Source organism: Podarcis bocagei (genome assembly GCF_964188305.1).
Source record: "Podarcis bocagei genome assembly, chromosome: 3".
Classification (NCBI taxonomy): domain Eukaryota; kingdom Metazoa; phylum Chordata; class Lepidosauria; order Squamata; family Lacertidae; genus Podarcis; species Podarcis bocagei.
The window spans coordinates 36058812-36080165 of NC_138127.1; the positions used below are offsets into that span (position 1 = coordinate 36058812).

General features: G+C 42.1%; 2 protein-coding genes across 5 annotated transcripts; one reads left to right on the plus strand and one right to left on the minus strand.

Moving 5' to 3' along the window:
- The first annotated feature begins 261 nt into the window (after window positions 1–261).
- MTRES1 (mitochondrial transcription rescue factor 1) lies at window positions 262–7491 on the plus strand. 2 transcript variants are annotated; one of them, XM_081186680.1, is made up of 4 exons: window positions 262–416; window positions 2997–3441; window positions 4053–4125; window positions 5648–7491. In XM_081186680.1, the coding sequence occupies exons 2-4, from the start codon at window positions 3005–3007 to the stop codon at window positions 5822–5824; spliced, it is 687 nt and encodes a 228-aa protein (XP_081042806.1). In that variant the 5' UTR covers window positions 262–416; window positions 2997–3004; the 3' UTR covers window positions 5825–7491. The 2 variants fall into 2 exon arrangements, with proteins under 2 accessions (XP_081042806.1, XP_081042807.1); XM_081186681.1 differs by having other exon boundaries at window positions 307–412.
- A 1773-nt stretch (window positions 7492–9264) lies between these two features.
- Window positions 9265–21289, minus strand: BEND3 (BEN domain containing 3). 3 transcript variants are annotated; one of them, XM_081186578.1, is made up of 4 exons: window positions 21096–21282; window positions 15868–15920; window positions 14667–14881; window positions 9265–12520 (listed from the first exon to the last, which is right to left on the minus strand). In XM_081186578.1, exons 2-4 carry the CDS (start codon window positions 15908–15910, stop codon window positions 10295–10297), a joined length of 2484 nt encoding a protein of 827 aa, XP_081042704.1. In that variant the 5' UTR covers window positions 15911–15920; window positions 21096–21282; the 3' UTR covers window positions 9265–10294. The 3 variants fall into 3 exon arrangements, with proteins under 3 accessions (XP_081042704.1, XP_081042706.1, XP_081042705.1); XM_081186580.1 differs by lacking the exon at window positions 14667–14881 and having other exon boundaries at window positions 21096–21289; XM_081186579.1 differs by lacking the exons at window positions 15868–15920; window positions 21096–21282 and adding an exon at window positions 12874–13057 and having other exon boundaries at window positions 14667–14773.
- Between the last annotated feature and the right edge of the window lie 65 nt (window positions 21290–21354).

A 21354-nucleotide genomic window follows, 5' to 3' on the forward strand; every position in this document is an offset into this window, starting at 1 on the left:
GCCGAAAACCAGCAACCTTCCTTGGCTGCCGGTTTGCGCGCGGAGCTGCTGTGCTCCTTAGACCAGCTGCAGCGTGATCGGGGCGGTCAGCCAAACTCCTCTGCGAGCCGTTTTTTGTTCTGCGGGGGGGGGAGGGGCGAGAGGAAAGCAGCTCCCACGAAGCTCCTCAGAACTGGCTCCCAGGGAAGCGCATCGACTGGTTGAGGAGTTGGCGGCGACGGTGGCAGAACCCCGCGGCCGAGTCCTCCGAGGCGCTCCTGGCCAGCAGAGGGCGCCGGCTGCGTCCGACCGAGCGTGGCTCCGCCTCCGCTGCTCCTTCGCCACCGAGCTGAGAGGAAGCGGGGGAAAGGACGGGCACGGGCCGAGCACCGAGGAGCAGCGGCAGGGCCGGGGCTGCGGGCGCCCGGCGGAGGCAGGTAGCGTGGCGTGCGCGAGCTGGTGCAGGAGAGCCGCTTTTTTTGGGGGGGAGGGTTTTTTGCTGTGGGCTAAGAGAGGCCGGGGTCGGGTCCGAAGCTCCACCAGCTCCCCGTGCAAATCCCCCATGGACTGGGAAGCCTTAAGTCTCACCTATTTCAGTGTTGCTGTCCGAGGCTTCTTTTTATTTGTACCGCACCAAAGGGGCGGGTTGCAAGAACCCCACGCGTGCGTTTCCCTGGGAGTGAAGGCTCCGTTGAGCGAAGGCTGCAGTCCTAGGCACACTGTCGTGGAAGGAAAACCCCGCTGAAAAACGCGGCACCGTTAATATTTATTCCCGAGTAAACATGAGGCGTAGCTGGAGGTGTCTGCAGTCGTAAGGTTACTTACCTACTGAACTTACGGGGCTTGATTTTAAATGATGATCACCTAGAATCTGGCTGCAGCATCAGTTGTCCACCGGGATAACTTACGTGGAAAGTTTCACTCATAGGATTGAACTGTAAAAGCAATATATGATGTTCTATGAATGTTATAGGGGAAAACTCTTTTTAAAAAAACCAACCCCCTCCGAGGTATAACTCCAGTTCCCTTCCCCATCGGAACTTGTTCCAGCAATCTGGGGTAGGGGTAGATCCCCACCTCCCTTATTTAATGATGTATTTATGCACAAATGGTTTTGGTTGTACAGATCTAAGAAATAGTAACTATTGTAGAAGTATCTGTGAAGGAAGAGTATGGCACTGTTCTCTTTTGTGTATTTGTGGTTCACCCCTGTTCCAGAGAAAATGAAGTTGTATGGTTCATCGCTTCCGCACAAGTGGACACCAAGGGCTTACGAGGTGGAGGAGAAAAAAAGTGTGTATGGTGGTGGAGAAAAATACAGATTTTTGGTGGAGGGAACACCCTCTGCCAGCTTTCTAAGTTTTGATTGTTAATTTATAGTATTCTTGGGCTGCCTTTAAAGGTAAAACTCCTCTCAAGGCAGCTTGTAGTAAAATGCAATGAAATACAACTGTACACATAAGACCATCAGAAATAACAATACAACAGTACCAAGCCCCATCCCCTTACTACCTGAGATTGCTTTTTAAATTAAATAAATAAGGGGTTGATACTCACATATTGATAAAGGTGCCATGGGTGCCAGCACAAAATATCTTTGATGGGCAGCAAAAGAAGAGGTAAGGATCTGGTGAGTGCTGTCATGAAAAAGGTCCTGTTCCTGATTATAAACACAATAATCTGGAGAACTGTAAACCAACTTCGGAAACAGCAGTTGAAAACAAGTGAGTCTTTAGGGCTTTGCAGAACACCTGAGTGACAGTGTCTGTTGGAGTGCAGGTGGCAATGGGTTCCAGAGACGTGAGGGTCAATGCAGAAAAGGCCCTTTGCCCTTAAGTGCTTGGTATCTTGCAAGTATTTATAGGGGAGTGGACATTTCCCCATTCTTTGGCAAAGGTGACCACTGCCTCCAGTAAGAAGAGCCAGTGCATAGCCTTTTTTGGTTGTGACACAGCTCAGATGGGAGAACAGTAAGGACTTCCTTCTCTTGCTGCAATATTTAGGGCTGGACAAGTTTTAAAACAGCAGTATTAGGTTGGTCTTGCAGATCATGGTACTACTGAATTCGTATAGCTCTTTGTGACACTATGCAGGGAGTTAACAACAACATCTGCCATTTTGGCTTATATTAAACTGTTTGATTGCTGCTTGGCTGCATAGGATGGGAAAGGATTACATATGAGCTGAAAACAGGGGAACTGGGGATAGCTGCAACACTTTTCTCTCTGTATGTGGTGCTGAGAGGCTTTACATTGCCTTTGAGCAGTGTGTGTGTGTAACACACACACACACATTGGGATTGCATCCCACAGATGTGTATATGTAGTGCGTATGATCCATTCATACAATATACTGGTAACTGGTCCCCTATTTATATGGTGGGACTCTGGACAGTTATGAAATCTGTATAAGCAACTTGCATGGCTCACTTCAGGTACATGTTCATACAAGTGCAAGATGCATTACCAGTAGAATACAGGCTAAGTAGAGCACTTTTAAGCCCTAGTTCAGAGAATTAAGGGGAAATGGGGATTAAAAATGCTTAACTTAATCAGTTATGAACTATGGTGAATAAATATTATGTTAATGATTAGAACCTGGTTCTCTTGAAATTTTTTTTTAATAAAAAACAGCAACATCTGAAGCTCTTTCTACAGTACAATGGTACCTCGGGTTACAGACACTTCAGGTTACAGACTCCGCTAACCCAGAAATAGTACTTCAGGTTAAGTACTTTCCTTCAGGATAAGAACAGAAATCATGCTCTGACGGCGCGGCAGCAGCAGGAGGCCCCATTAGCTAAAGTGGTTCTTCAGGTTAAGAACAGTTTCAGTTTAAGAATGGACCTCCAGAACGAATTAAGTTATTAACCTGAGGTACCACTGTACTTCTAATGTCATTGTTTAATGCATGGGGAGGTTGATTACTAATTCTTATTGAAGAATATTCAGCTTTTAGGAATCTTGTAAAACTCATTAGTTACTGAGCCAAACTGACTGTTAAATCTTTTGTTCCAGGGTATGCTATGACGGGTTGCAGATTGCCGCTTGGTGCTTTTAGAAATCTAAATGTTTGGCTTGGTCTCTTGGAGAACTCTCCTTATAAACTCTGCACACCCTGGAAGAGGCTTCTTTATTCTGCAAGCCAGCAGCAAGTAACGGCAATTACCCCAAAACATTTATGTGTTTCTCCTTTAAAACACCAAGTATTTTTAACACCGTTGCCCAAAAGTGCACTGAGGATTTCTGTACGTCTCAAAAGCAACAAAAGTTATCGGAAGAACGCAAAACAAACTGTGCCAGAGGAGACTGAGGAGGAAGATGAAAACGAAGAGATAAGTGATTCAGAAGATGAGTTTGAGGATGATCCTACTATAGTGAAAGATTACAAAGATCTCGAAAAAGTAGTACAGTCTTTTCGATATGATGTAATAATGAAAGCTGGTCTAGACATTGCAAGAAAGTAAGTATAATAATTTGTAAATAAAATAGATCAAAAGAGGTAGCCAATGGTTTTCTTTTATGTTCCTTACTACTAAAGCTAGTTGTAGATTATCATCTGCCTTTTTCATCAGGAATAAAGACAGTGGAAATTTGTCACTTCTACCATTAAGAAATGCTTCAGAAATTCCTACCAGAGTAGACTGCCCAGTTAAAAATAAATAAATGGGACCCTTTGAATTAGCAAATGCAATTTTAATAACAAAAGAAATCTCACTTTAAAACTTACTGAAGAGTCTGTACTTCAAAAATTTCTAACTTGCAGTCCAGTGACCTTGCCTTCAAACCTTAAGCTTTGCTGGCACTATGATGTACCCAGTATTAAACTTTGGTTTAATATATGAAAGCTTTACTTAGACTTAAGAATTACGGCATTGATTCTACCTAAGGCCCTGTTCTTGTCTTTTGTACAGACATTGTGTTTCTAAATCTGCCATGTTAGAAAAGATATGTGCAGAAGTAGCTGAAGGTGTTTTACTGGCTATGTGTATTGTTGGTGGCTTTTTTTTTATGGGATACTAGCAGTGGTTAATGTATATGTAAGAAAAAATAAGGATTCTTTTCGTTTCAAAGCAAAGTGGAAGATGCGTTCTATAATGGCGAACTCAGGCTGAATGGAGAGAAACTATGGAAGAAGAGCAGAGCGGTAAGGTTTTCCAGAAAATAGTTTATGTCTTAAAACTGAAAAGAGGTTATATGTCAAAAACTCGAATTATCTTTAACTGGCAAATGCTTATCCACATTATCTCATTCCACACATATAATATTTATATTACTAGAATAATAGAACCTCATAAAGGGCACACCTGTTTGCAGGATCAGCACCTAGGATAATGGTTGCCACCTGCTGCATCTTCACAGAGTTACTAGGAAGAGTTTAAAACATCAAAAATAGGAATGTCCATGCCTACCCTAGTTAAGTGAGTGGATTATTTCAATAGTATGTGGATTGCACCCTGTCTTGCCTTGTTTATAGTACTACAGTCAAAGATGAAGAGCCATTGTGAAAACTCTGCCCTCCATTTTATTGGCTCAGATTCAGACTGGTGCAGTAGATGGGCCCAGATGGGTCCCATTTCCAGTGGATCCATTGCTGATCCTACTTTCCCAAAGCCCTCTTCTGGGGCCTTATGCCAGTAACTATTGGCAGTAGCTTCCTAACTCCTCACAATTTGGGTGGGTGCCTCAGGCCTCAAATGCCTGAAAGGCTGCTGCCTCTACAGACCCTCTTCAGTGTTGACATCAGTAGAGAGGGCCTGCCTGGTAATTCCACCGCCCTCAGAAGCTAAGGATTGTTGGCCTGGGAAAGAGCATTCTTTGGGCATCCCCCAAGTTGTGGAAATCCCCAGAGAGTTCACTATACAGTTATTATCATATGCTGAAGACACACCTCTTTTCCCTGGATTTTGACACTTGAGATGTATATTTTGAAGACAACCTCCCCATTATTATGATTGTAATTTGTAATTTGTTTTGGATTGGGGTTCCTTTTTGCTCTATTTTAAATGGTCGCAAAACACCCGGGAACCTTAGGGTGAACAGCAGGTAACAAATCAATTAATAATAATGGTGGCAGAGGCTATTGAAGCCAAGGGACTACTTCTGCCTGTTCCTCACTTCCTCTTGCAGCACAGATTGGGGGTTAAGATTGCACTCTAATACTTCAATGATGCCATCGGCTTTTGTGGAACTACAACAGCTTGTGCCACCGTAGATTAAGGACATAAAAGCCCTGCTGCATGAGGCCAAAGGCACATCTAGTGAAGTATCCTGTTGTCAGTGGCCCACCAGATGCCAATGGGAAGCCCATACCATAAGCAGGATCTGGGTTCTTCCCACTTCATTTCCCAGCAACTGATACATTCTCTGCCTATCCCACCCCCACCCCTGGCAGTCCTCTTTGAGGTGCCACAAGACTCTTAGGCCACGGTTGCTTGGAAATCTCCATATTGTCCGCATTGTAGAAGCTCACAAGACAGTAGAGAGATGAAGCTGCAGCACTTCCATCATAGCCGATGCTCTGCAGCTCTGTTGGCTCCTTTTCTCTAAGGTCCCGAATGAAAAGTGCAGGGATCAAAATGCCCAGCAAGTTACTCCAACTTATTTCTGGAGGCAAAATAAAACATGCTGTGTTTCTTTCTCTCCCCTGCCCCACCCCAAATCTTCAGGTAAAAGTTGGTGATACACTGGACCTGATAGTTGGAGAGGACAAAGAAACAGAAACTGCTGTAGTTATGAGAGTTGTCTTAAAGAAGGCATCCGACAAGGTCAACGATGAAAAATACAGAGTGGTGTTAAGGCGCTGGAGGAACTTAAAGGTGCCCAAGCAGGATGTATTTAAGTGAACTAGGATTTGCATGTGGCAGAGGTTTCCTTGTGAACAACTGTTGGTTATACAATATATGAATTTTGGTTAAACAAAATTCCTGCATTCTTTTTTTAAAGAAAATAATATTTAAATGGGTATGTGATGGCATGATGCCACCTTCCTTACTGTGAACATCACTTTGCCTGTGACTTTAGTTTACTGCTTTTGTTCCATACTGAGGGAGAAAGCAATGTTTCTATGAAAGGATAGAATAAAGGAATAAAAGGGAAGGCTAATTTTAAATATTCTCTGCTTTTGTTTAAATGACATGACTCGGAAGCCCAAAACTAAACAACTTGAGTGGGAAGAAAGCCTGGCTTTTCTTTACTCATTGTGTGGTGTGATAACAGTAGCCAGTCAGTTCAGGAACCTGGTTTTTCTTTTCTTTTTCTTTTTTAAATAACCCCAACCTGGTAGATTAACAATACAGCTTTCCATTTCCATGTGTAATCACTGAGCTGTGGTGCTGATGGTTTATGGTTGCTTTCCTTTTACATATTGTCTGGTGGTATCTTTTGTGAAATGTATTTTAGTATGCTGGCTGCTACGTTTACTAGAGCAGAGTTCCCCTACTCATAGGGGACATGGGCAAGATCAGGTAAGCCTTGTGCTTCCATGGAATGATTTGTCTCAGGAACTCCAGTGTATATAAGGATTGGCTTAGCAGTGCACTGTGTAATAAAGCCACAGTCATGTACACTGCACATGAAAGCCCCATGCTTGTTCCATTGAGAGTATGGACATCTTAAACATGTAGATTGCTCCATCACTTCAACCCAAGTGGTGGTTCTGGATGCAGAGCCCCCTACATACAAAGTGATCTCCTCTCCAGATGTATACAGAAGTCTACATGAACACTGGAACACAGATGAGTCCCTGGATCAGACAGCATAGGTCTACAAATCTTAACGGGCATTAGCTTTGTATCACCAAATACAGAGCTTCTGTTTGCAGGCAACTTATTGTGTCCCATGCATTAATTTGGACATGCAGCTTAGTAGAACGCCTGTAGAATTCAGTTTGTTTCCATAGCCACTGTAGATTATGGGCCCATCCACACTTACCTTTTGCCCACGCTTTCTAAGCACAGGTTCTCACTTTAAAGCAGTTTCCTAGCAATTATTTTTTATTTATTTTTTGGCCGCAGCACTTTCCCCACGAAAAACTGCTCTTTAATGCTGAATTGGAATGAATGGTAATTTGGGTTAGCTGCGGATTGCTGTTTGCTCTGATTCAACAGTAAAGAGTGTGTCTCTGCGTGGAAAGCGCTTGGGAAAAGAAAAAGTGCTCAGAAGCAGTGCTTTAAAGTGTGGACCTGTGCCTAGAAATGTGGCACAAAAGTAATTCTTGATGAGCCCTTAACAACCAGATGAGGAAGTGCTAGAGGATAAAGAGAAAATCATGTGAAAATATAATGGTTGCCTTAACTCCAACCCTCATGTGATATAGGAAATCAAAGCACATGATGCCACTTTAAAGGTAAGTATTGTATGTCACCCTAAAAATGCTTCCCCCCCCCCCGCCCAACACTGTTATTTTTGTTAATACAGAATTGTGGCTGCCTTCAAATGTCATTTGTTGCCATGTGAATATTAAATCCTAGTGTTAAAACTAGCTTAATAAAGTCCTTCAGAATATATGAAACGGTGTAAATGCATTCTTTGTGTCCTTTAAAGATTTGTAAGGACTAGTAAGTTCTTGGTTTTCAAAATGATTATGATGAACATAGTGAAATAATTATAGGACTGTATCCATTGGTTGTATAAAGAGAAAGTAGACCTGTTCTATCTGTTACTCAAAATATTTTCTAAACAGGGACAAGGGCAGAAATCTATAGCTTTTGGGAGGGCATTCCAAGGCCACAGGAAAAAGAGGGAGGTCTGCCAAAAGTGGGTATGATGGGGGCTAATTTGGATCCACTAGGGCCAGAATACAGAGAGAAGTATAACAGCCAAGGGGACCAATCTGGGACCAACAGGAGGAAAAAACCAAAAAAACCAAACCCAATTTAGACAAAAGAAGGGAGGGAAAACAGCACCTGTACAGCTTTGGTGCTGCTAGGTTTGGCTGTCTCCCTACCCCAATAACCCTGTAAGATTTCAGAGATACACTGTTTTTTATAAAAATATAGTGTATATACTTTTAAGTTAAGAAATAACTACATTTTTCTAACAACACGCTGTTTTCATGGTTCTTTTGTAAGCCTTCCCTAACCTAGCTCCCTTCATGTTTTGGACGACAACTCCTATCACCCTTTATCATGCTGGCTGGGACTTGCAGAAATTGTAGTCTGAAACACTGGAAGAGCACCAGATTATGGAAGGCTGCTTTATGTTGTCCAGAGAAGTTGGCATTATTGGGTAGCACAACTAAATAACAACCAAACCCTTCAGTTTGCTAAATATGTATTATTATACAGAGAAATATAGACATATCAGTTTGCCTTGGGTAAAAGGCTGGCTTGACTCTAATTAGGACACAGGCAGTATATTCATGGATTCTAGTTGTGTTATTTTGGGATGTTGCTAACTCCTAAGAAAAAAATGACTATTGTCTACTAGTAAACTGTCTCAACAGGGCCTGGCCAGTTCTTGGCATTCAAAAGAAATAAAGAAAAAGGGTTTGTAATTGTGGGAGAAATATATTCTTAAAAGCTGCTTTAATGTATCAAATTTAATTCGGTTGCTACAATATAAATTTTTATTATTTGGATATATAACGATCTAAATAATCGCACAAGAGTATCAAATGAATGTGCTAAACCAGAAATAACTGGTATTAAATGATCATTGTCACTGCATCAGACAAACATCTGAGTCCAGAGCTCATTGCATAACCAATGTGCACATGGAGCTATTATGTATGCAGTCTGCCCTATTCAAGGAGACAGCAGATCCACAGACAGGGATTAGTTGAACTAAATGCTGGAAAGCTCCATGAGCATTTTAGAAATCCAGTGGGTTTCATCCAGAGGAAGTCAGCCATGGTTTAGTCCCATTTATTTAAGCAAATGGGACTAAAGTGCAGTTAACTTCATCTGGATCCAAGCTGCCCAGTGCCTCTAAATAAAAAAAACCCTGATGATTTTATTTATCCCTGTTACAACTGCCAAAGAAAGAGGAAAACAAAGCCTTGGTGTGATGTAGCCCTCCAGGAAAAGAGAGAAAGGCTGATATTTCACTGGTGTTTGGGCATACTGAATGGAAGCATACAATCCATTAGTGTTTACCTAAACTCCAGTAAATTCAAAAACAAAGAGGTTTCAAGTTAATTATTAGTTAAAATGTTTAAGGAAAAGTTCACAGTCACCATGATATTGAAATCCTCTGGGTGACACTGTACTTGAAGTTATAAATATAAAATCAACATACAATGAAGAGGGCCCTTGCTATATAGAAGTCCAAATAATCAAATATATAGATACATATAATATTTAATATTTTGAACTTTTCAAAGGCTGCAATCATTTTGCTAACAAAAATAATATGGGCTTAAATGTTTTTGTACATTCCTCAATTCAAGTATTTTTTAAATATAAGTAGTGAGAATAACAGGTAATAGCACCATATTCTACTGATACAGGGCAAGAGTCTAGTTCACAACCTATGCTTATACCAGTAGCTTTTATACCAAGAAGTCACACTGAGGACAATGGAATAACTTAGATGACTAACAACTGAAGTATTGGTACTACGATCTTAACACATGTTAAATAATGCCATGATCATAATCTTAACTTTTACAACCATTCAGCAACAAAATGGGAAACCTTTAAAGAAAATTGTAACTTTTCTGTTCATTGATTTTGTAGTACTTCACTCCCCCAATATTCAAACTAATACAAGGAGTAGCTGTAATTAGTACAGAAACTGTCTTGATTCTCTACTCTTTTTCAAAGAGTATGGCACTTCAAAAACTACAGCTTTGAAAAATTAAAAAAATAGTTAGTTTCCAAATGACTGATTAAAGGTACCTACAGAAACTGTTTTAAAGAGCACGAGACTACTCACTGCTAAAAAATCAATTAAAAAATTTAAAACTATATAATTTATTTTCACTGATGATTATATTTAAATGAGATGCTACTGGAACATCTGTAATAATTTATGATTCTTTGCTGTGTACCAGTTCAGGTAGGTAGCAAGGGCACTATCAGAAACCTAGCCTACATACAGGCATCCTGAAATGGAGTTACTTCTTTTCCCACAATATGCATTCATTTCAATAGGTTCTTCTAAGTGACATTCCCACTGGATTGTCCTACACCCCTTTTTCCCATCCTCACTGTATTGCCCTTTCCCGTACGTGTTAGAGCAACATTTTTCTTATCAGTTGCCCTAATGCTGAGTGAATATTCTGAGTATTAGTCTAAAGCAGGCTGGCTGATGTCTCAGTCTGCTTCTAAATAACTTAGTGGTCAACATCTTTGGAAACTAAGAAGATCCCATCACTTTTTTGCTTTCTTGGCTTTTTTCAGTATATCACACTTTTTTCTATTGGGGCGTCTGCATCTTTCATCAATGCTTGGTATACATTCATAATGCCACACTTCATCCATTTTCTCAACAGGATAAACAGCTTCAACATAATGACGGATTAGTCTCAGTCTGACAGGATCGAGCTGCTTTTTGTTACAAGCCCCTGAATGGTTGTATTGCAGTCTGAGGTTATCTGAAGTAAACAGCTCTGGAAAAAGTCTTACAAGAAGTCTGGCAGCAAAGTTACCAACTGAAAGGCTCTGCTGTACTATTTCTCTTACTTCCTTGTCAGACAGCTGATACAGAGAAGGCACAGGAAAGTCTGGAGGAGGAACAACAAGTTCCTCAAGTGGTATCTTGCAAAAATCTTTGTTGCTTCTTTCCGGAGGCAATGGCGGTCCTTCAAATTCTTCTTTAAATCTTTCCGGGTTTATTGCATAGGTCAAAAATTCTCTCCTTTCAGGTCCTGGCACATGGACCTTTCGCTGCAGTTGGTATGTGCGTCTTTGCTCTGTATCTCTTCGACGACATCTCTCATCGAGTTTTCCAACAAATTCCAATGTCCATACTCGATCATTCTTCGCTCTCGGATATAGCATTTGCACATAATGTCGAATTAATTTAATCCTAACAGGATCAAGTTGTTTCTTACCCAGTGATCCACTACAATTATATTGCTTCCTTAAGTTTTCATGGGTAAACAGTTCAGGGAATAAATGAACTAGCAATCGAGAAGCAAAATTGCCGATTGACAAACTGCTCTCATATATGTTCTTAAGCTGCTCCTTGCTTAACAGGTAGTCTGGAATAGGGACATCAAAATCAGGAGAAGGGATATCAAGCTTATCAAAGTCTATAGGCACAAGCCAAATCTTTTTTGACCTTCTGCCTGGCCTTTCATATTCAAAATTATCTTCCACTTTTATAATAGACACATCATCAGGCAAACTAGAAGAATCATAGCAATCCTCTCTCATCTGCTCACTCTCACTGTCATCCATATACATGCTTTCAAGTTCATCATTTATTCGCTGGACACAATGCTGCAACCAGGCCTTTCTCTCCTGCATAGCAGGAAAATAAATCTCTGTGTACCTGCGAATTACCTGAAGTCGCTGCGGGTCAAGCTCTTGTTTTCCACATTCTCCATAACAACTATATCTCTCAGCCAACTTTCTGTGATCAAAGAGTTCTGGAAACAATCTATGTAATAAAAAGACACAAAACTCTCCAGGAGAGGAAGCTTCATCTAAAAATTCATTTATATCCTGAGCATCAAATACCCATTCAGAGGCAATGGAACTACTCCTGTCCATGGGCAGAGCTTCATCCTCCTCCTTATCATCAATAACTTGATCAGTCTCATAAAAATTGGAGGACTGTATGTCTGGCTGACTATTTTCCATGTCTCTCTGTGCCCAAAAGCTACTGAAAAAGTCATTGACCTGAGGCAAACACTCTGCCTGCCAAACCGCAGGATTCTTCACAGAAGGATAGCAGACTTCTACATAATTTCGGATGAGCTGTAGATGAAGGGACTCAAGTTTCTTTTTGTTAAGATAGCCACAGGTACTGCAGGTCCTGCTTAACTCATCCTCACTGAAGAGCTCTGGAAAAAGCTGTACCAGTAGTCGGCAAGCCAAATCTCCACCTGATGTACTCTGATCCATGATCTGTTTGAGTTCTGAGGCAGTCAGCTGGTACTCAGGTGGTGGCCTGAATTCTGCTACAGCATCTGTGGGGCTGACATGCTTTTTAATTCGACTGACTTCTAGTGATAACAAGTCTACTTTGCTGTGAAGCTGAGTCATGTTGGAATTTAAGGTATTAAGTGTGTAAAACATTTTTTGTATCAAAGAATATATATTTGGGTCGGACTCAGAAGCAACAGGTGTGATAGCACTCATATCTCTTTTACGTTGCTCATTCAATGTCCGAAGATTGGAAGGACTGCTAGGATTAACCTTTTCAAACAACTCATAGGAAGTGAACTGCTCTGTTCCTGGCAGACTTTTCTTCTCTGTAATTTTGTGTGAGATCCCATACAGAGGTTTCTTATATGATGGCATGATTGTGTTATTTAAGGCTTCTTCTTCACCGAGCCACGTTATGCTAGGATTCTTGCTCTTGTTTAGCTGTTCCACATCTTCCTGAGTAGGTGATCCATCTCTGTGCATCAAGTTTGAAAGAAGGCCCTTTCAACGAACAAATGTAACATTAGTATTCAAATTAGTTACTTATTTATCCTTAATGAATAAATTATAAAACATGATTTTCTTAATTTTAAACACTAAATTAATTTAACACAATGCTGCCATAGGGTTGGATCCAGACTATGTTAGTTGCTTCCACCTACACTATGGGTTGGAAAGTGGATGGAGGAGTTGGAGGGTACGGGAAATTTTCCCTGTGTATTTATTAGGATCTAAACTTTCATGTCTAGGAGCTGCCTAAAATACTCAAATCAATAGCCTTTCCTTAACATCAGAGTTCTGAGAATATTGCAGCTCATATATGCATAAGGATCCCCTACATCAAACTCACTGGCCTGGATTCCAAGTTTGTTCCTGTCAACAGGAGGGAATGTTATCTTTCGCTGATTCCTCATTCCCTCTGTAGACTCTTATGCTCCGTGTCTGGACCAGTGGAAGACTGCAGGGGGAGTGTGAAATCAGGGGAACTGACTACCCCTTCTGCCAAAGAGATCCTCCGCTACATTTAAAACCTTCAATCTGTGAAAGGCATAGTTAAGATCCAATCAACAGTACTGTATTCAACTAACAACACCCAGACTGAAAACCTTGCGATGCCCAGATTGAGAACCTTTCACAGCCTACTCACTTTCCACTAGGCACATCTGAAGGAAGAAAACTGTTGGAAGAGAATGTGTGTGCTAAATGATGTACAATATTTTCTGATAATGCAAATGGTAAAAGGTAGAGGGACCCCTGACCATTAGGTCCAGTCGCGGACGACTCTGGGGTTGCGGCGCTCATCTCGCTTTGTTGGCCGAGGGAGCCGGCGTACAGCTTCCGGGTCATGTGACCAGCATGACTAAGCCGCTTCTGGCTAACCAGAGCAGTGCATGGAAACGCCGTTTACCTTCCTTCCGGAGTGGTACCTATTTATCTACTTGCACTTTGGCGTGCTTTCAAACTGCTAGGTTGGCAGGAGCAGGGACCAAGCAACGAGAGCTCACCCCATCGCGGGGATTCAAATCGATGACCTTCTGATTGGCAAGTCCTAGGCTCTGTGGTTTAACCCACAGTGCCACCCGCGTCTTCCATTTCCATGCAAATGGAAGCAATGCCAAAAGAGCTGTAGCCTATAAAGTGTTGACATTTGGAAGAGATCACAAAACATTTCAGGCACTATTTTATACCAGCAGTTCACATTATTTGGGTGTCTTCATTAATTCACTATAAGATGGATATTTTGCAAACATACTTTGCTTTGCAGCAGCAACAGCAACATAAATTTCAATACTAGAATTAAAAAATGAAAGAATTTAGACTTTAAAAATCAGAAATATTTTTTCACAGCTTGCTGTATAAATACTAATTAGTAAAAGGTAAAATATACATATTCAAATACTATCAAGGCAAATAGGCAAGAATTGACTACTCCATCTTAAAAACATGAAAAACCTCAGCTTTGAGTTATGATCTCACTTTGTAAGCCACCTTGTGAGGGCTTGGCCCTAAAAAGCAAAACAGAAATAACTTAAACCCTAAGCATGCCATCTACGGAATGGAATTGTTTTTTTAGTTCACAGGTTTCTGGTGTAAGGGGGGCCAATCCCCCCCCGTAGGCTCCCCGCTACACTGTTCTAGAAGGTTTTCCAACTCTCCAGAGCAATTCTTGGCGAACAGAAGGGGCTACAAGCAGGGGGAATCAGTGAAAGTACAAAGTATCACCTAGGAAACAGCTCAGAAATAGCTGTTTGGGTTCTGGCTTAACCTTGCTGGACTGAAGTGCAAATGTTTATGTAGACTATTTTAGATGAAATCCAGACAAGAAACCATATTCACTATTTCCTCAGCTGAATTCACACATCTATTGAATTTTGCTCTTTAAAAAACAGCCACCACCTTGTTCCTCAGAAAATCTATTGATCTCTAGGATGCATGTTTTCTCTTTGTTTGTTTTTGGCTAAATAGTGTCTTCTTTGCTTTGTTGCAGCCTACAATTTCCATAAAATAAAACACCCAAATGAGTATTTAATATTTCGGAACAAAGATTAACTGGTTTGACTAAATTCATTAAACTGCTTGTCAATCTGAAATAGTTAACTACAAGTCTAAGCAAGATGCTGTTAATATCCATATGTAAAGGAATCACCTCTTGTGTAAGGCCTCTTTTTTTCAGACTTGGTAGAATTTCTTGGTGGCTTCCTGAGCTATCACAACCAAACAAGGTCCGTTTCCGTTTATTGGTTTCTTGCAGAGAAGTCACTAAACCATCCAGCGTGTTTTTTTCAGGTCTTGATATTACGGAGCAGTCTAGGACTTCATCTTCTTTGTCTGTTTCTACTTTCATAATATTTTTGATAATAACTGATGAAAGAGAAAAATAGTACCAATTGGTCACTGACTGGATCTGAATTATATATAGGTAGCTATTCTGGATTCAACAGTCTAAAGCTCAGCAATGGGACACCTCTAGTCCATGGGTCTAATTAGTCCCAATGGGGTCCTAATTTGACACATGAGGCCATATCCCCCAAACCACATTGATCTGTTCCACACTTGACTCATATATGGCATCAGAGGTGGGGCAGGTAAAGACACGGCTGCAAAGGAACATTTGGGAGCCTCTAAGGTGCTCTCCTGATTATTGCTTGCCATATGAGGCTGGGATTATTGTTTTCAGGGACTGCCTGCATTAAGGAGTTCCTCATTGGTAACTCCATAATGCAGCTGGTCTTTGCCCAAAACAAGGGTTGCTGTAAGCGCTAAATCAGGCATCCCCAACCTCTGGCCCTCCAGATGTTTTACACTACAATTCCCATCATCCCTGACCACTGGTCCTGTTAGCTAGGGATCATGGGAGTTGTAGGCCAAAACATCTGGAGGGCTGTAGGTTGGGGATGCCTGCACTAAATGGAACTTATAGCAAGCTCCACAGGGAAAGCCTTCCTTAACCTACAGGGTTTGAAATGGGGAAATTGCTTATCTAACACCATGATGACATAAAGTGATTTCTGGCCACCAACTTGTCAGTGTGACCATGAGGGTTGGTGTGGCAGATCCAGTTCCTCACCTCTACTTTAGCTTAAACAGTCCCCCCAACTTCTCTTGTTATTAAACACAGTAACCCTAGTTTCACTGCATTCGGAATGTAAGAGCTTCAACAGAATTACAGTGTAAAGAACAAGCCAGAGAAGTGGACAAAACAGGCAGAAGGAAATTAGTGGAAAGCAATGTGTGATAAGATTTTTTCATTTGTTACAGTCTTTGTTATAAGAATGTAATTTTGGTATGGACTATATTCAAAAGTATTTTGATCTAATGAGAAAGTAGATTAAAAGGAATAACATTACCTTCAGCATTTTCTTCATCATCAAACAGTTCATCTGAATTCATATTCCGTGCTCTACAATAATATAGATAAAGAAATAAGTAAAAAGCCTATACAGCTTAGGAGAGACATGTTATGTGTACTGTAAAGCCATCTGCACAAATCCAGCTTTTCTGGTTTATATTCAGAATGCACTCAAATAGTTTGCATACAAAAGCTGCCCCCATTTATATTGGTGTGAGGAACATTGCTGACTATTTATTTATAAAATTTATATGGCTCCCTTCATCCTAGGGTCCTAAGGCAGTTTGCAACAATAAATAAAGCAATAAATAATAAAAAATTAAATGTACAATATAGTAAATAGAAGATCTATCAATTTTGGCAAGCTAGTCTTTAAAAAAGCATAATGGGGAGAGAGGTTTAAATGTGATGTTGCATGCAGAGGTAGCTTCAGCTCTTGCTTCTTGATGAACAAGAGTCACCATTGCCAGCTATGGAATAAGGATTTGCACTGGGGGTTTTTTTAAGAATGCAGGGAACCATTATGGAATTTCATCAAAATCTGAATGAAGACAGAGGTTATAATGGAGTAGTGGATCATAGATCAGCAAAACAGATGTAGAACATGTTTACGTAACACAAAATCATGACATAGATATTTGTAATATACACGGTACTGAACCCAGCAGAACCTCTCCATTTGAAAAAGGGGCTGGGATTCATGAGAGCTTACATAAGCAAAAGTTGGGAGGGAGAGTGTAGAGAGCTGATTTACAACAATTCTCCCTTCTTCAGTAGATTCCCAAAACTACCTCACGTGTGGTATCCCAAAATCGAGAGATTTTGTTGGGGTAGAGGCATGGAGATGAGAGATCTGAAAGTACCCTTTCTGTGAGCACAACCCAACTCAGGCAACTCTGGATACAACCCATAGTATTTGCTCTGAGCTACTAATGATTTGTTCTAGAAACCAAAACATCGCTTGACTCAGACATAAGTATCAACCTCGCCATGCAAAACCAGTTATTTTTTTCTTTGAGCACCTAAGCCTGAAATCATTTTCCATTAAAAAAGTTGATTTCAGCATTTCACAAAACAATATTATGCATTTGGAAGTAAGTCTCACTGTGTTCAAGAAGTCTTATGCTCAAGCCAGGTAGGTGTGTATAGGATTGAAACCCTAAAAATGATTGGTACAAAAAATGCTCATCTTAAGTTTTTAAGCTTTCAGGACCAATAAATACTAACACACTGAAAATTACTTTACAGTTAAGTATGAAATGAAGCTTTAATTATAATGGCAATAACTTGACAAAGTTAGTAATTACTAATAATAATTATTCTTTATTAAGGCAATTTATGGCACACTTTTTAATTAAAAAATCAAATCAGAGTCATTAGATTGTTATTGGATTCTATGTTGGCTTCTAAAGTAGCTGTTCTCTTTGAAGAGCACACCAAATGGGTTAACACCAACAGCAGAAACTAACAAAACATCAAAAAGCTGCTGGAGACCATTTAATGCAAGTGGCTTAAATTCCAACTCATTTTGAGCAATTAGCTCTTCATTAGGGAAATGTCAGAAAAAGGACTAGCTCATACCTATTTCAATTATTTGTGTGACTAACTCTGAAAAGAGTCACTAGCCTTCTAACCCCAACACTAGGCTCCTTTTAGAGCTACTCATTTAAACTGCAACAAATGCAAGTACCCTGATGAAAAGGTAATTGCAAGAAACACATTAGGATTAATGTCACTTTGATTAATACACTTGTCTCCTGAATTGTTTCTCTTTCTCAAAAAGGTAGATCTTGAAATAAAAAATGTCTGCTCAACAGCCAACTGGCAATATCAGATTTTCCCTGTGACATCATAAACGCCTAACTGTGAGGCCTTCTCCTATTCATAAACATGAAGAGATAGTGACAGCATCTGTGTTGTGTTTGAAGTATTGTGCTATCTCCACAGTAAGGGCCAGCAAGACATAACTGGCCATGTGGTATGCCTGAGGTGGTGTGGTGGTGGGTGGGTAGCAGCAAGGTCCATATTCTCCAATTTTGTGTTATGCCACACCCCACCAGCCATGTTATACCATGCTCCCATGTCATTACTGGTTCCCACAGCAATAGTCTCAGTGCCCAGTGGTCCAAAAACCTGATCTACACTTTTTCTGCCAACAGAAACAGAGACGTTTTTATTTTTCTATTCACAGAAGTAGCCCAATGGGAATGTGTGATGTTCATGTGAGCTCATCTCTATGGCCAGTTTCTTTCTCCCCCCCCCCCTCCCCAAGTTGGCTTTTTTGTGTTCTGTCAGAACAGGCACAAGCGACAGTGAGATCCAGACTGTGGCCAGTCAACCCCATCCTGGATTCTTTTGTTATATTCTGATTTAAAGTGGGAGTGCAGGTGAAATATGCAAGAAGTATGGTTTAGAACTGTGCTATATCCATGGTGCACTTGTGGCAGCTACTACCTACTTAGGTTATTACCCCTCTTTTCTCTTACAGTATTAGTGGGTGGCATAGAGAAGCTGCACCACTCACCTAGCCTCCCTCTGGCTAAGTCACTGCTGCATACCAGGATGGAGAGGGGCAGCAGCACAACAGCAGTGAGGTCATGCTGGTACAGATGTGTTGGCAGAACCATCTAGTGCTCCAGAATCTAGTGCTCCTGCTAACATGTTTTCACAACCTCACACCTATCTGTTCCAGAGTGAGGCCAGGTCAGCATCATAGCCCCACTGCGATTATAAAATTCACTACTGTCTTATAAAGTTAGGTGGCTTTCAGCTTGATCCTATTCATGGCTGCTTAGAAGGTTGCCCCACTGAATTCAATGGATCTCAGGCCCCACATTAAGTTGAAATTCCCTCCATAGGGCCGTCTTGTTTACACAGTAAAAGTATATGCAGTTGTCCATTAGTGTCTGGCCACTTAGAAGGACAAATTCTACTACAGCAAACAGACTGGTCCAAAGCTATTACTGAGATTTATTGAGAAATTCAATTCCTTGTTTTCCATATCACACTTAATAAATTGTGGCTGTAGTAGCAGATTTCTCAAGGTGGGGGTGTACTTATTTCTACATAGACAACCTTTACATGTGTCCTCTTTTTTTTAACTGCAAGAACAATTCTGAGCTGGATATTTAAAGATCAACGAGATTATATAATGTATTTTCACCATTTAAATACACATTCAACCTGAGTACCATGCTAGGAAACTAGACAAAAATATTTGTAATCTATATTTTATTATCAGGATATATGAGACTCACAGTCAGTTTGGTGCCTCTACATCCAGTAAGAGTAATTGCACAAACCAACTTACCATTATAACCTATGTGAGGTGTAGCCTTAAAATGGCCATGGATCCTTCCCTGACTTCTGGCTGCCAAAGACAATTGTCAGCACTGTCACATTGTTGCCTTACTGTAGGATTACAATGCAACAGTGACTATCCAAATTATTTGTAAGAGTTTAGCTACTTTATGGGAAAAGGTTTTCCTTTTTTTATTATGAAGCAAAATAAGAGCCAATGTGATCTAGAAGATAGTAAAATACTGATATAGGAAAGCAATGAAGACACACCACTGCCATAAACTCATGTAGTTTTTGCAAATCACCATCTCCTAGCCTAGCTTTACATTATATATGGGAATTAGGTTGCCCTAACTTACAGGACAGTAGCATCTTTTGCTTTATAAATGATCACCAAATACTAAGTACATGAGCTCAACATTGTAAGGTGTGTGTTAATTTGAATTTATGATATGGTTGTAACAACATCAAGACTGGCACCATCAGATAGTTGCTAGTGGGTGAGCCTAACAGGATTGACCAGGTACTGTAGTGGCAACTGATATTCAACCAAATCCTCTCTGATGTGCTGCCCAGAAGATGAAAGCAAAAAGACAGAGATGGCAACTACTATTGCAAGCAGCAACCACTCCTACTTTGTTTCCCTGCATGTTCTCTTTCTCTGAGCAGCATGGTGATGTCCAATCCACACAGCAGTGCTCCAAAGAGCCCTGTCTCTACCTGTGACCACTGCCTGGCCAGCCTATAGCTGTAAGCCACTTCCTTGCGCACACTTTCTCTCTGGGCAGCATCACCAAAATACGGCCATTCCTTACTACGGCTCCACCCAGAGAGAACAAGTATGTGGCTGGCAAGCGGAGGTTGCTCCCAAGCAGGAGGGCAGGGCTGTTGCTGGGTGCTTTCCTCTCCAAACTCCAAAACGTTTTCCCCAAGAGCAGGATGAGTATCTTTCTTTTTTTTGCAATAAGGACTTTGTATTTGGATGTTGCCTGTAGAACAGAAAGTGCCGCCTGGAGGAAGAGAACTACGAGCCCCTCCCTAACACACCCAGGGCAACAGGAGAAGGAAGGTGTTGCAGTCATGCAGAAGCCATGCCTGGAAACTGGCCAATAAGACCAGGATCGCACCAGGCGAGCGGGAACTCGCAACGCCCCCTCCCGGCTTTGAAACGCGCGAGGCAGCGCTCGCGAGGTCACGTGGGCACCCCCTTCCCCAGATCGAATGGAATAAGAAGGCGGAGGCGGGGGGGGGGTCCGGGGGAGAGGACGCTTCAATTATCACCCCCGCCTCCCTTTGCCTCGCCAGCCTTAGCACGGAGGGGAGCCCAAATGCCACTGAGGGAAGGGCCGGCAGCGGCGGGCGCTGGGAGGATAGGCCTCGCGGCTGGTCGTGAAAGCGGGTTCCGTTGCCGAGCAGGGAGCCAGGTTTCCAGGCAACAGGAGCCGGCGGTGCGTGTGCGCGCCTTGAGAAGCAGCTGGGGAAAGGGGAGAGCCGGCTGGCCAGGCTAACCGCTCACCGAAGCGCTTCTTGAGCCAACCCTTTTTGGTAGCGTGCCCCGCGGCTCGCGACGGCAGCTTCCGGAATGCTTCCCACCCCCCACCCCCTCGCCGCCGCCGTCCTCGAGAGCTGGTCTATGTGGCAGCTGGAAACAGGGGGCACAATATAACATCCAGCTCCCCCCTCCCCCGCCGGAGATGGAGGCGCCCGCGCTGCCTGGCCGTTCTCCCGCGCGAGGAACACAGCCATAGTTCTCCCCGAGGGGGAGGGGGCCGGGGAGGCTGAGGAAGGACCGTGTTCCTCCTGCCGAGGCCGAAAGTAGAACTGTGGGGAGGGAGTTGGCCAACACACGCACACACCTACCTTGGGGAGGGGGGGTTGGGGGGTAAGCTGGTTTCCCTGTCTAGAGAAAGTTGGGAAGGGGCTTACCTGGGTCCTTCTTAGGCACTGTGGGGAAAAGAGGGTGAGGGCCCCCTTGGTCTTGGGTGGGTGTTTTATAAGCGGCCGTGGCTGGCTCCCGTGTCTTCCCCTCCCACTTAGCTCTTTGTGTATGTGCGTGTGTGTCCGTGTGCGCGAGAGAGAGGGGGTCCGCGCGCTGCGCTCTCGCGTGACGTGACGGGACCGTGTGTCATTTCCGCACAAGGACACTGAACCCCGAGGAGCTGCTGCTGCTGCTGCGGCCACCCGG

Bases quoted from the DNA above. Each gene is read 5' to 3' on its own strand.
- MTRES1 (XM_081186680.1), top strand. From the start codon at position 3,005: ATGACGGGTTGCAGATTGCCGCTTGGTGCTTTTAGAAATCTAAATGTT. The intron at 3,442-4,052 runs GTAAGTATAATA...TTCGTTTCAAAG, and splicing joins GGTCTAGACATTGCAAGAAA to CAAAGTGGAAGATGCGTTCT. The intron at 4,126-5,647 runs GTAAGGTTTTCC...CCAAATCTTCAG, and splicing joins TATGGAAGAAGAGCAGAGCG to GTAAAAGTTGGTGATACACT.
- BEND3 (XM_081186578.1), bottom strand. From the start codon at position 15,910: ATGAATTCAGATGAACTGTTTGATGATGAAGAAAATGCTGAAG. The intron at 14,882-15,867 runs GTAATGTTATTC...CTCTTTCATCAG, and splicing joins TGATGAAGAAAATGCTGAAG to TTATTATCAAAAATATTATG. The intron at 12,521-14,666 runs GTGATTCCTTTA...GTTCGTTGAAAG, and splicing joins AAAGAGGCCTTACACAAGAG to GGCCTTCTTTCAAACTTGAT.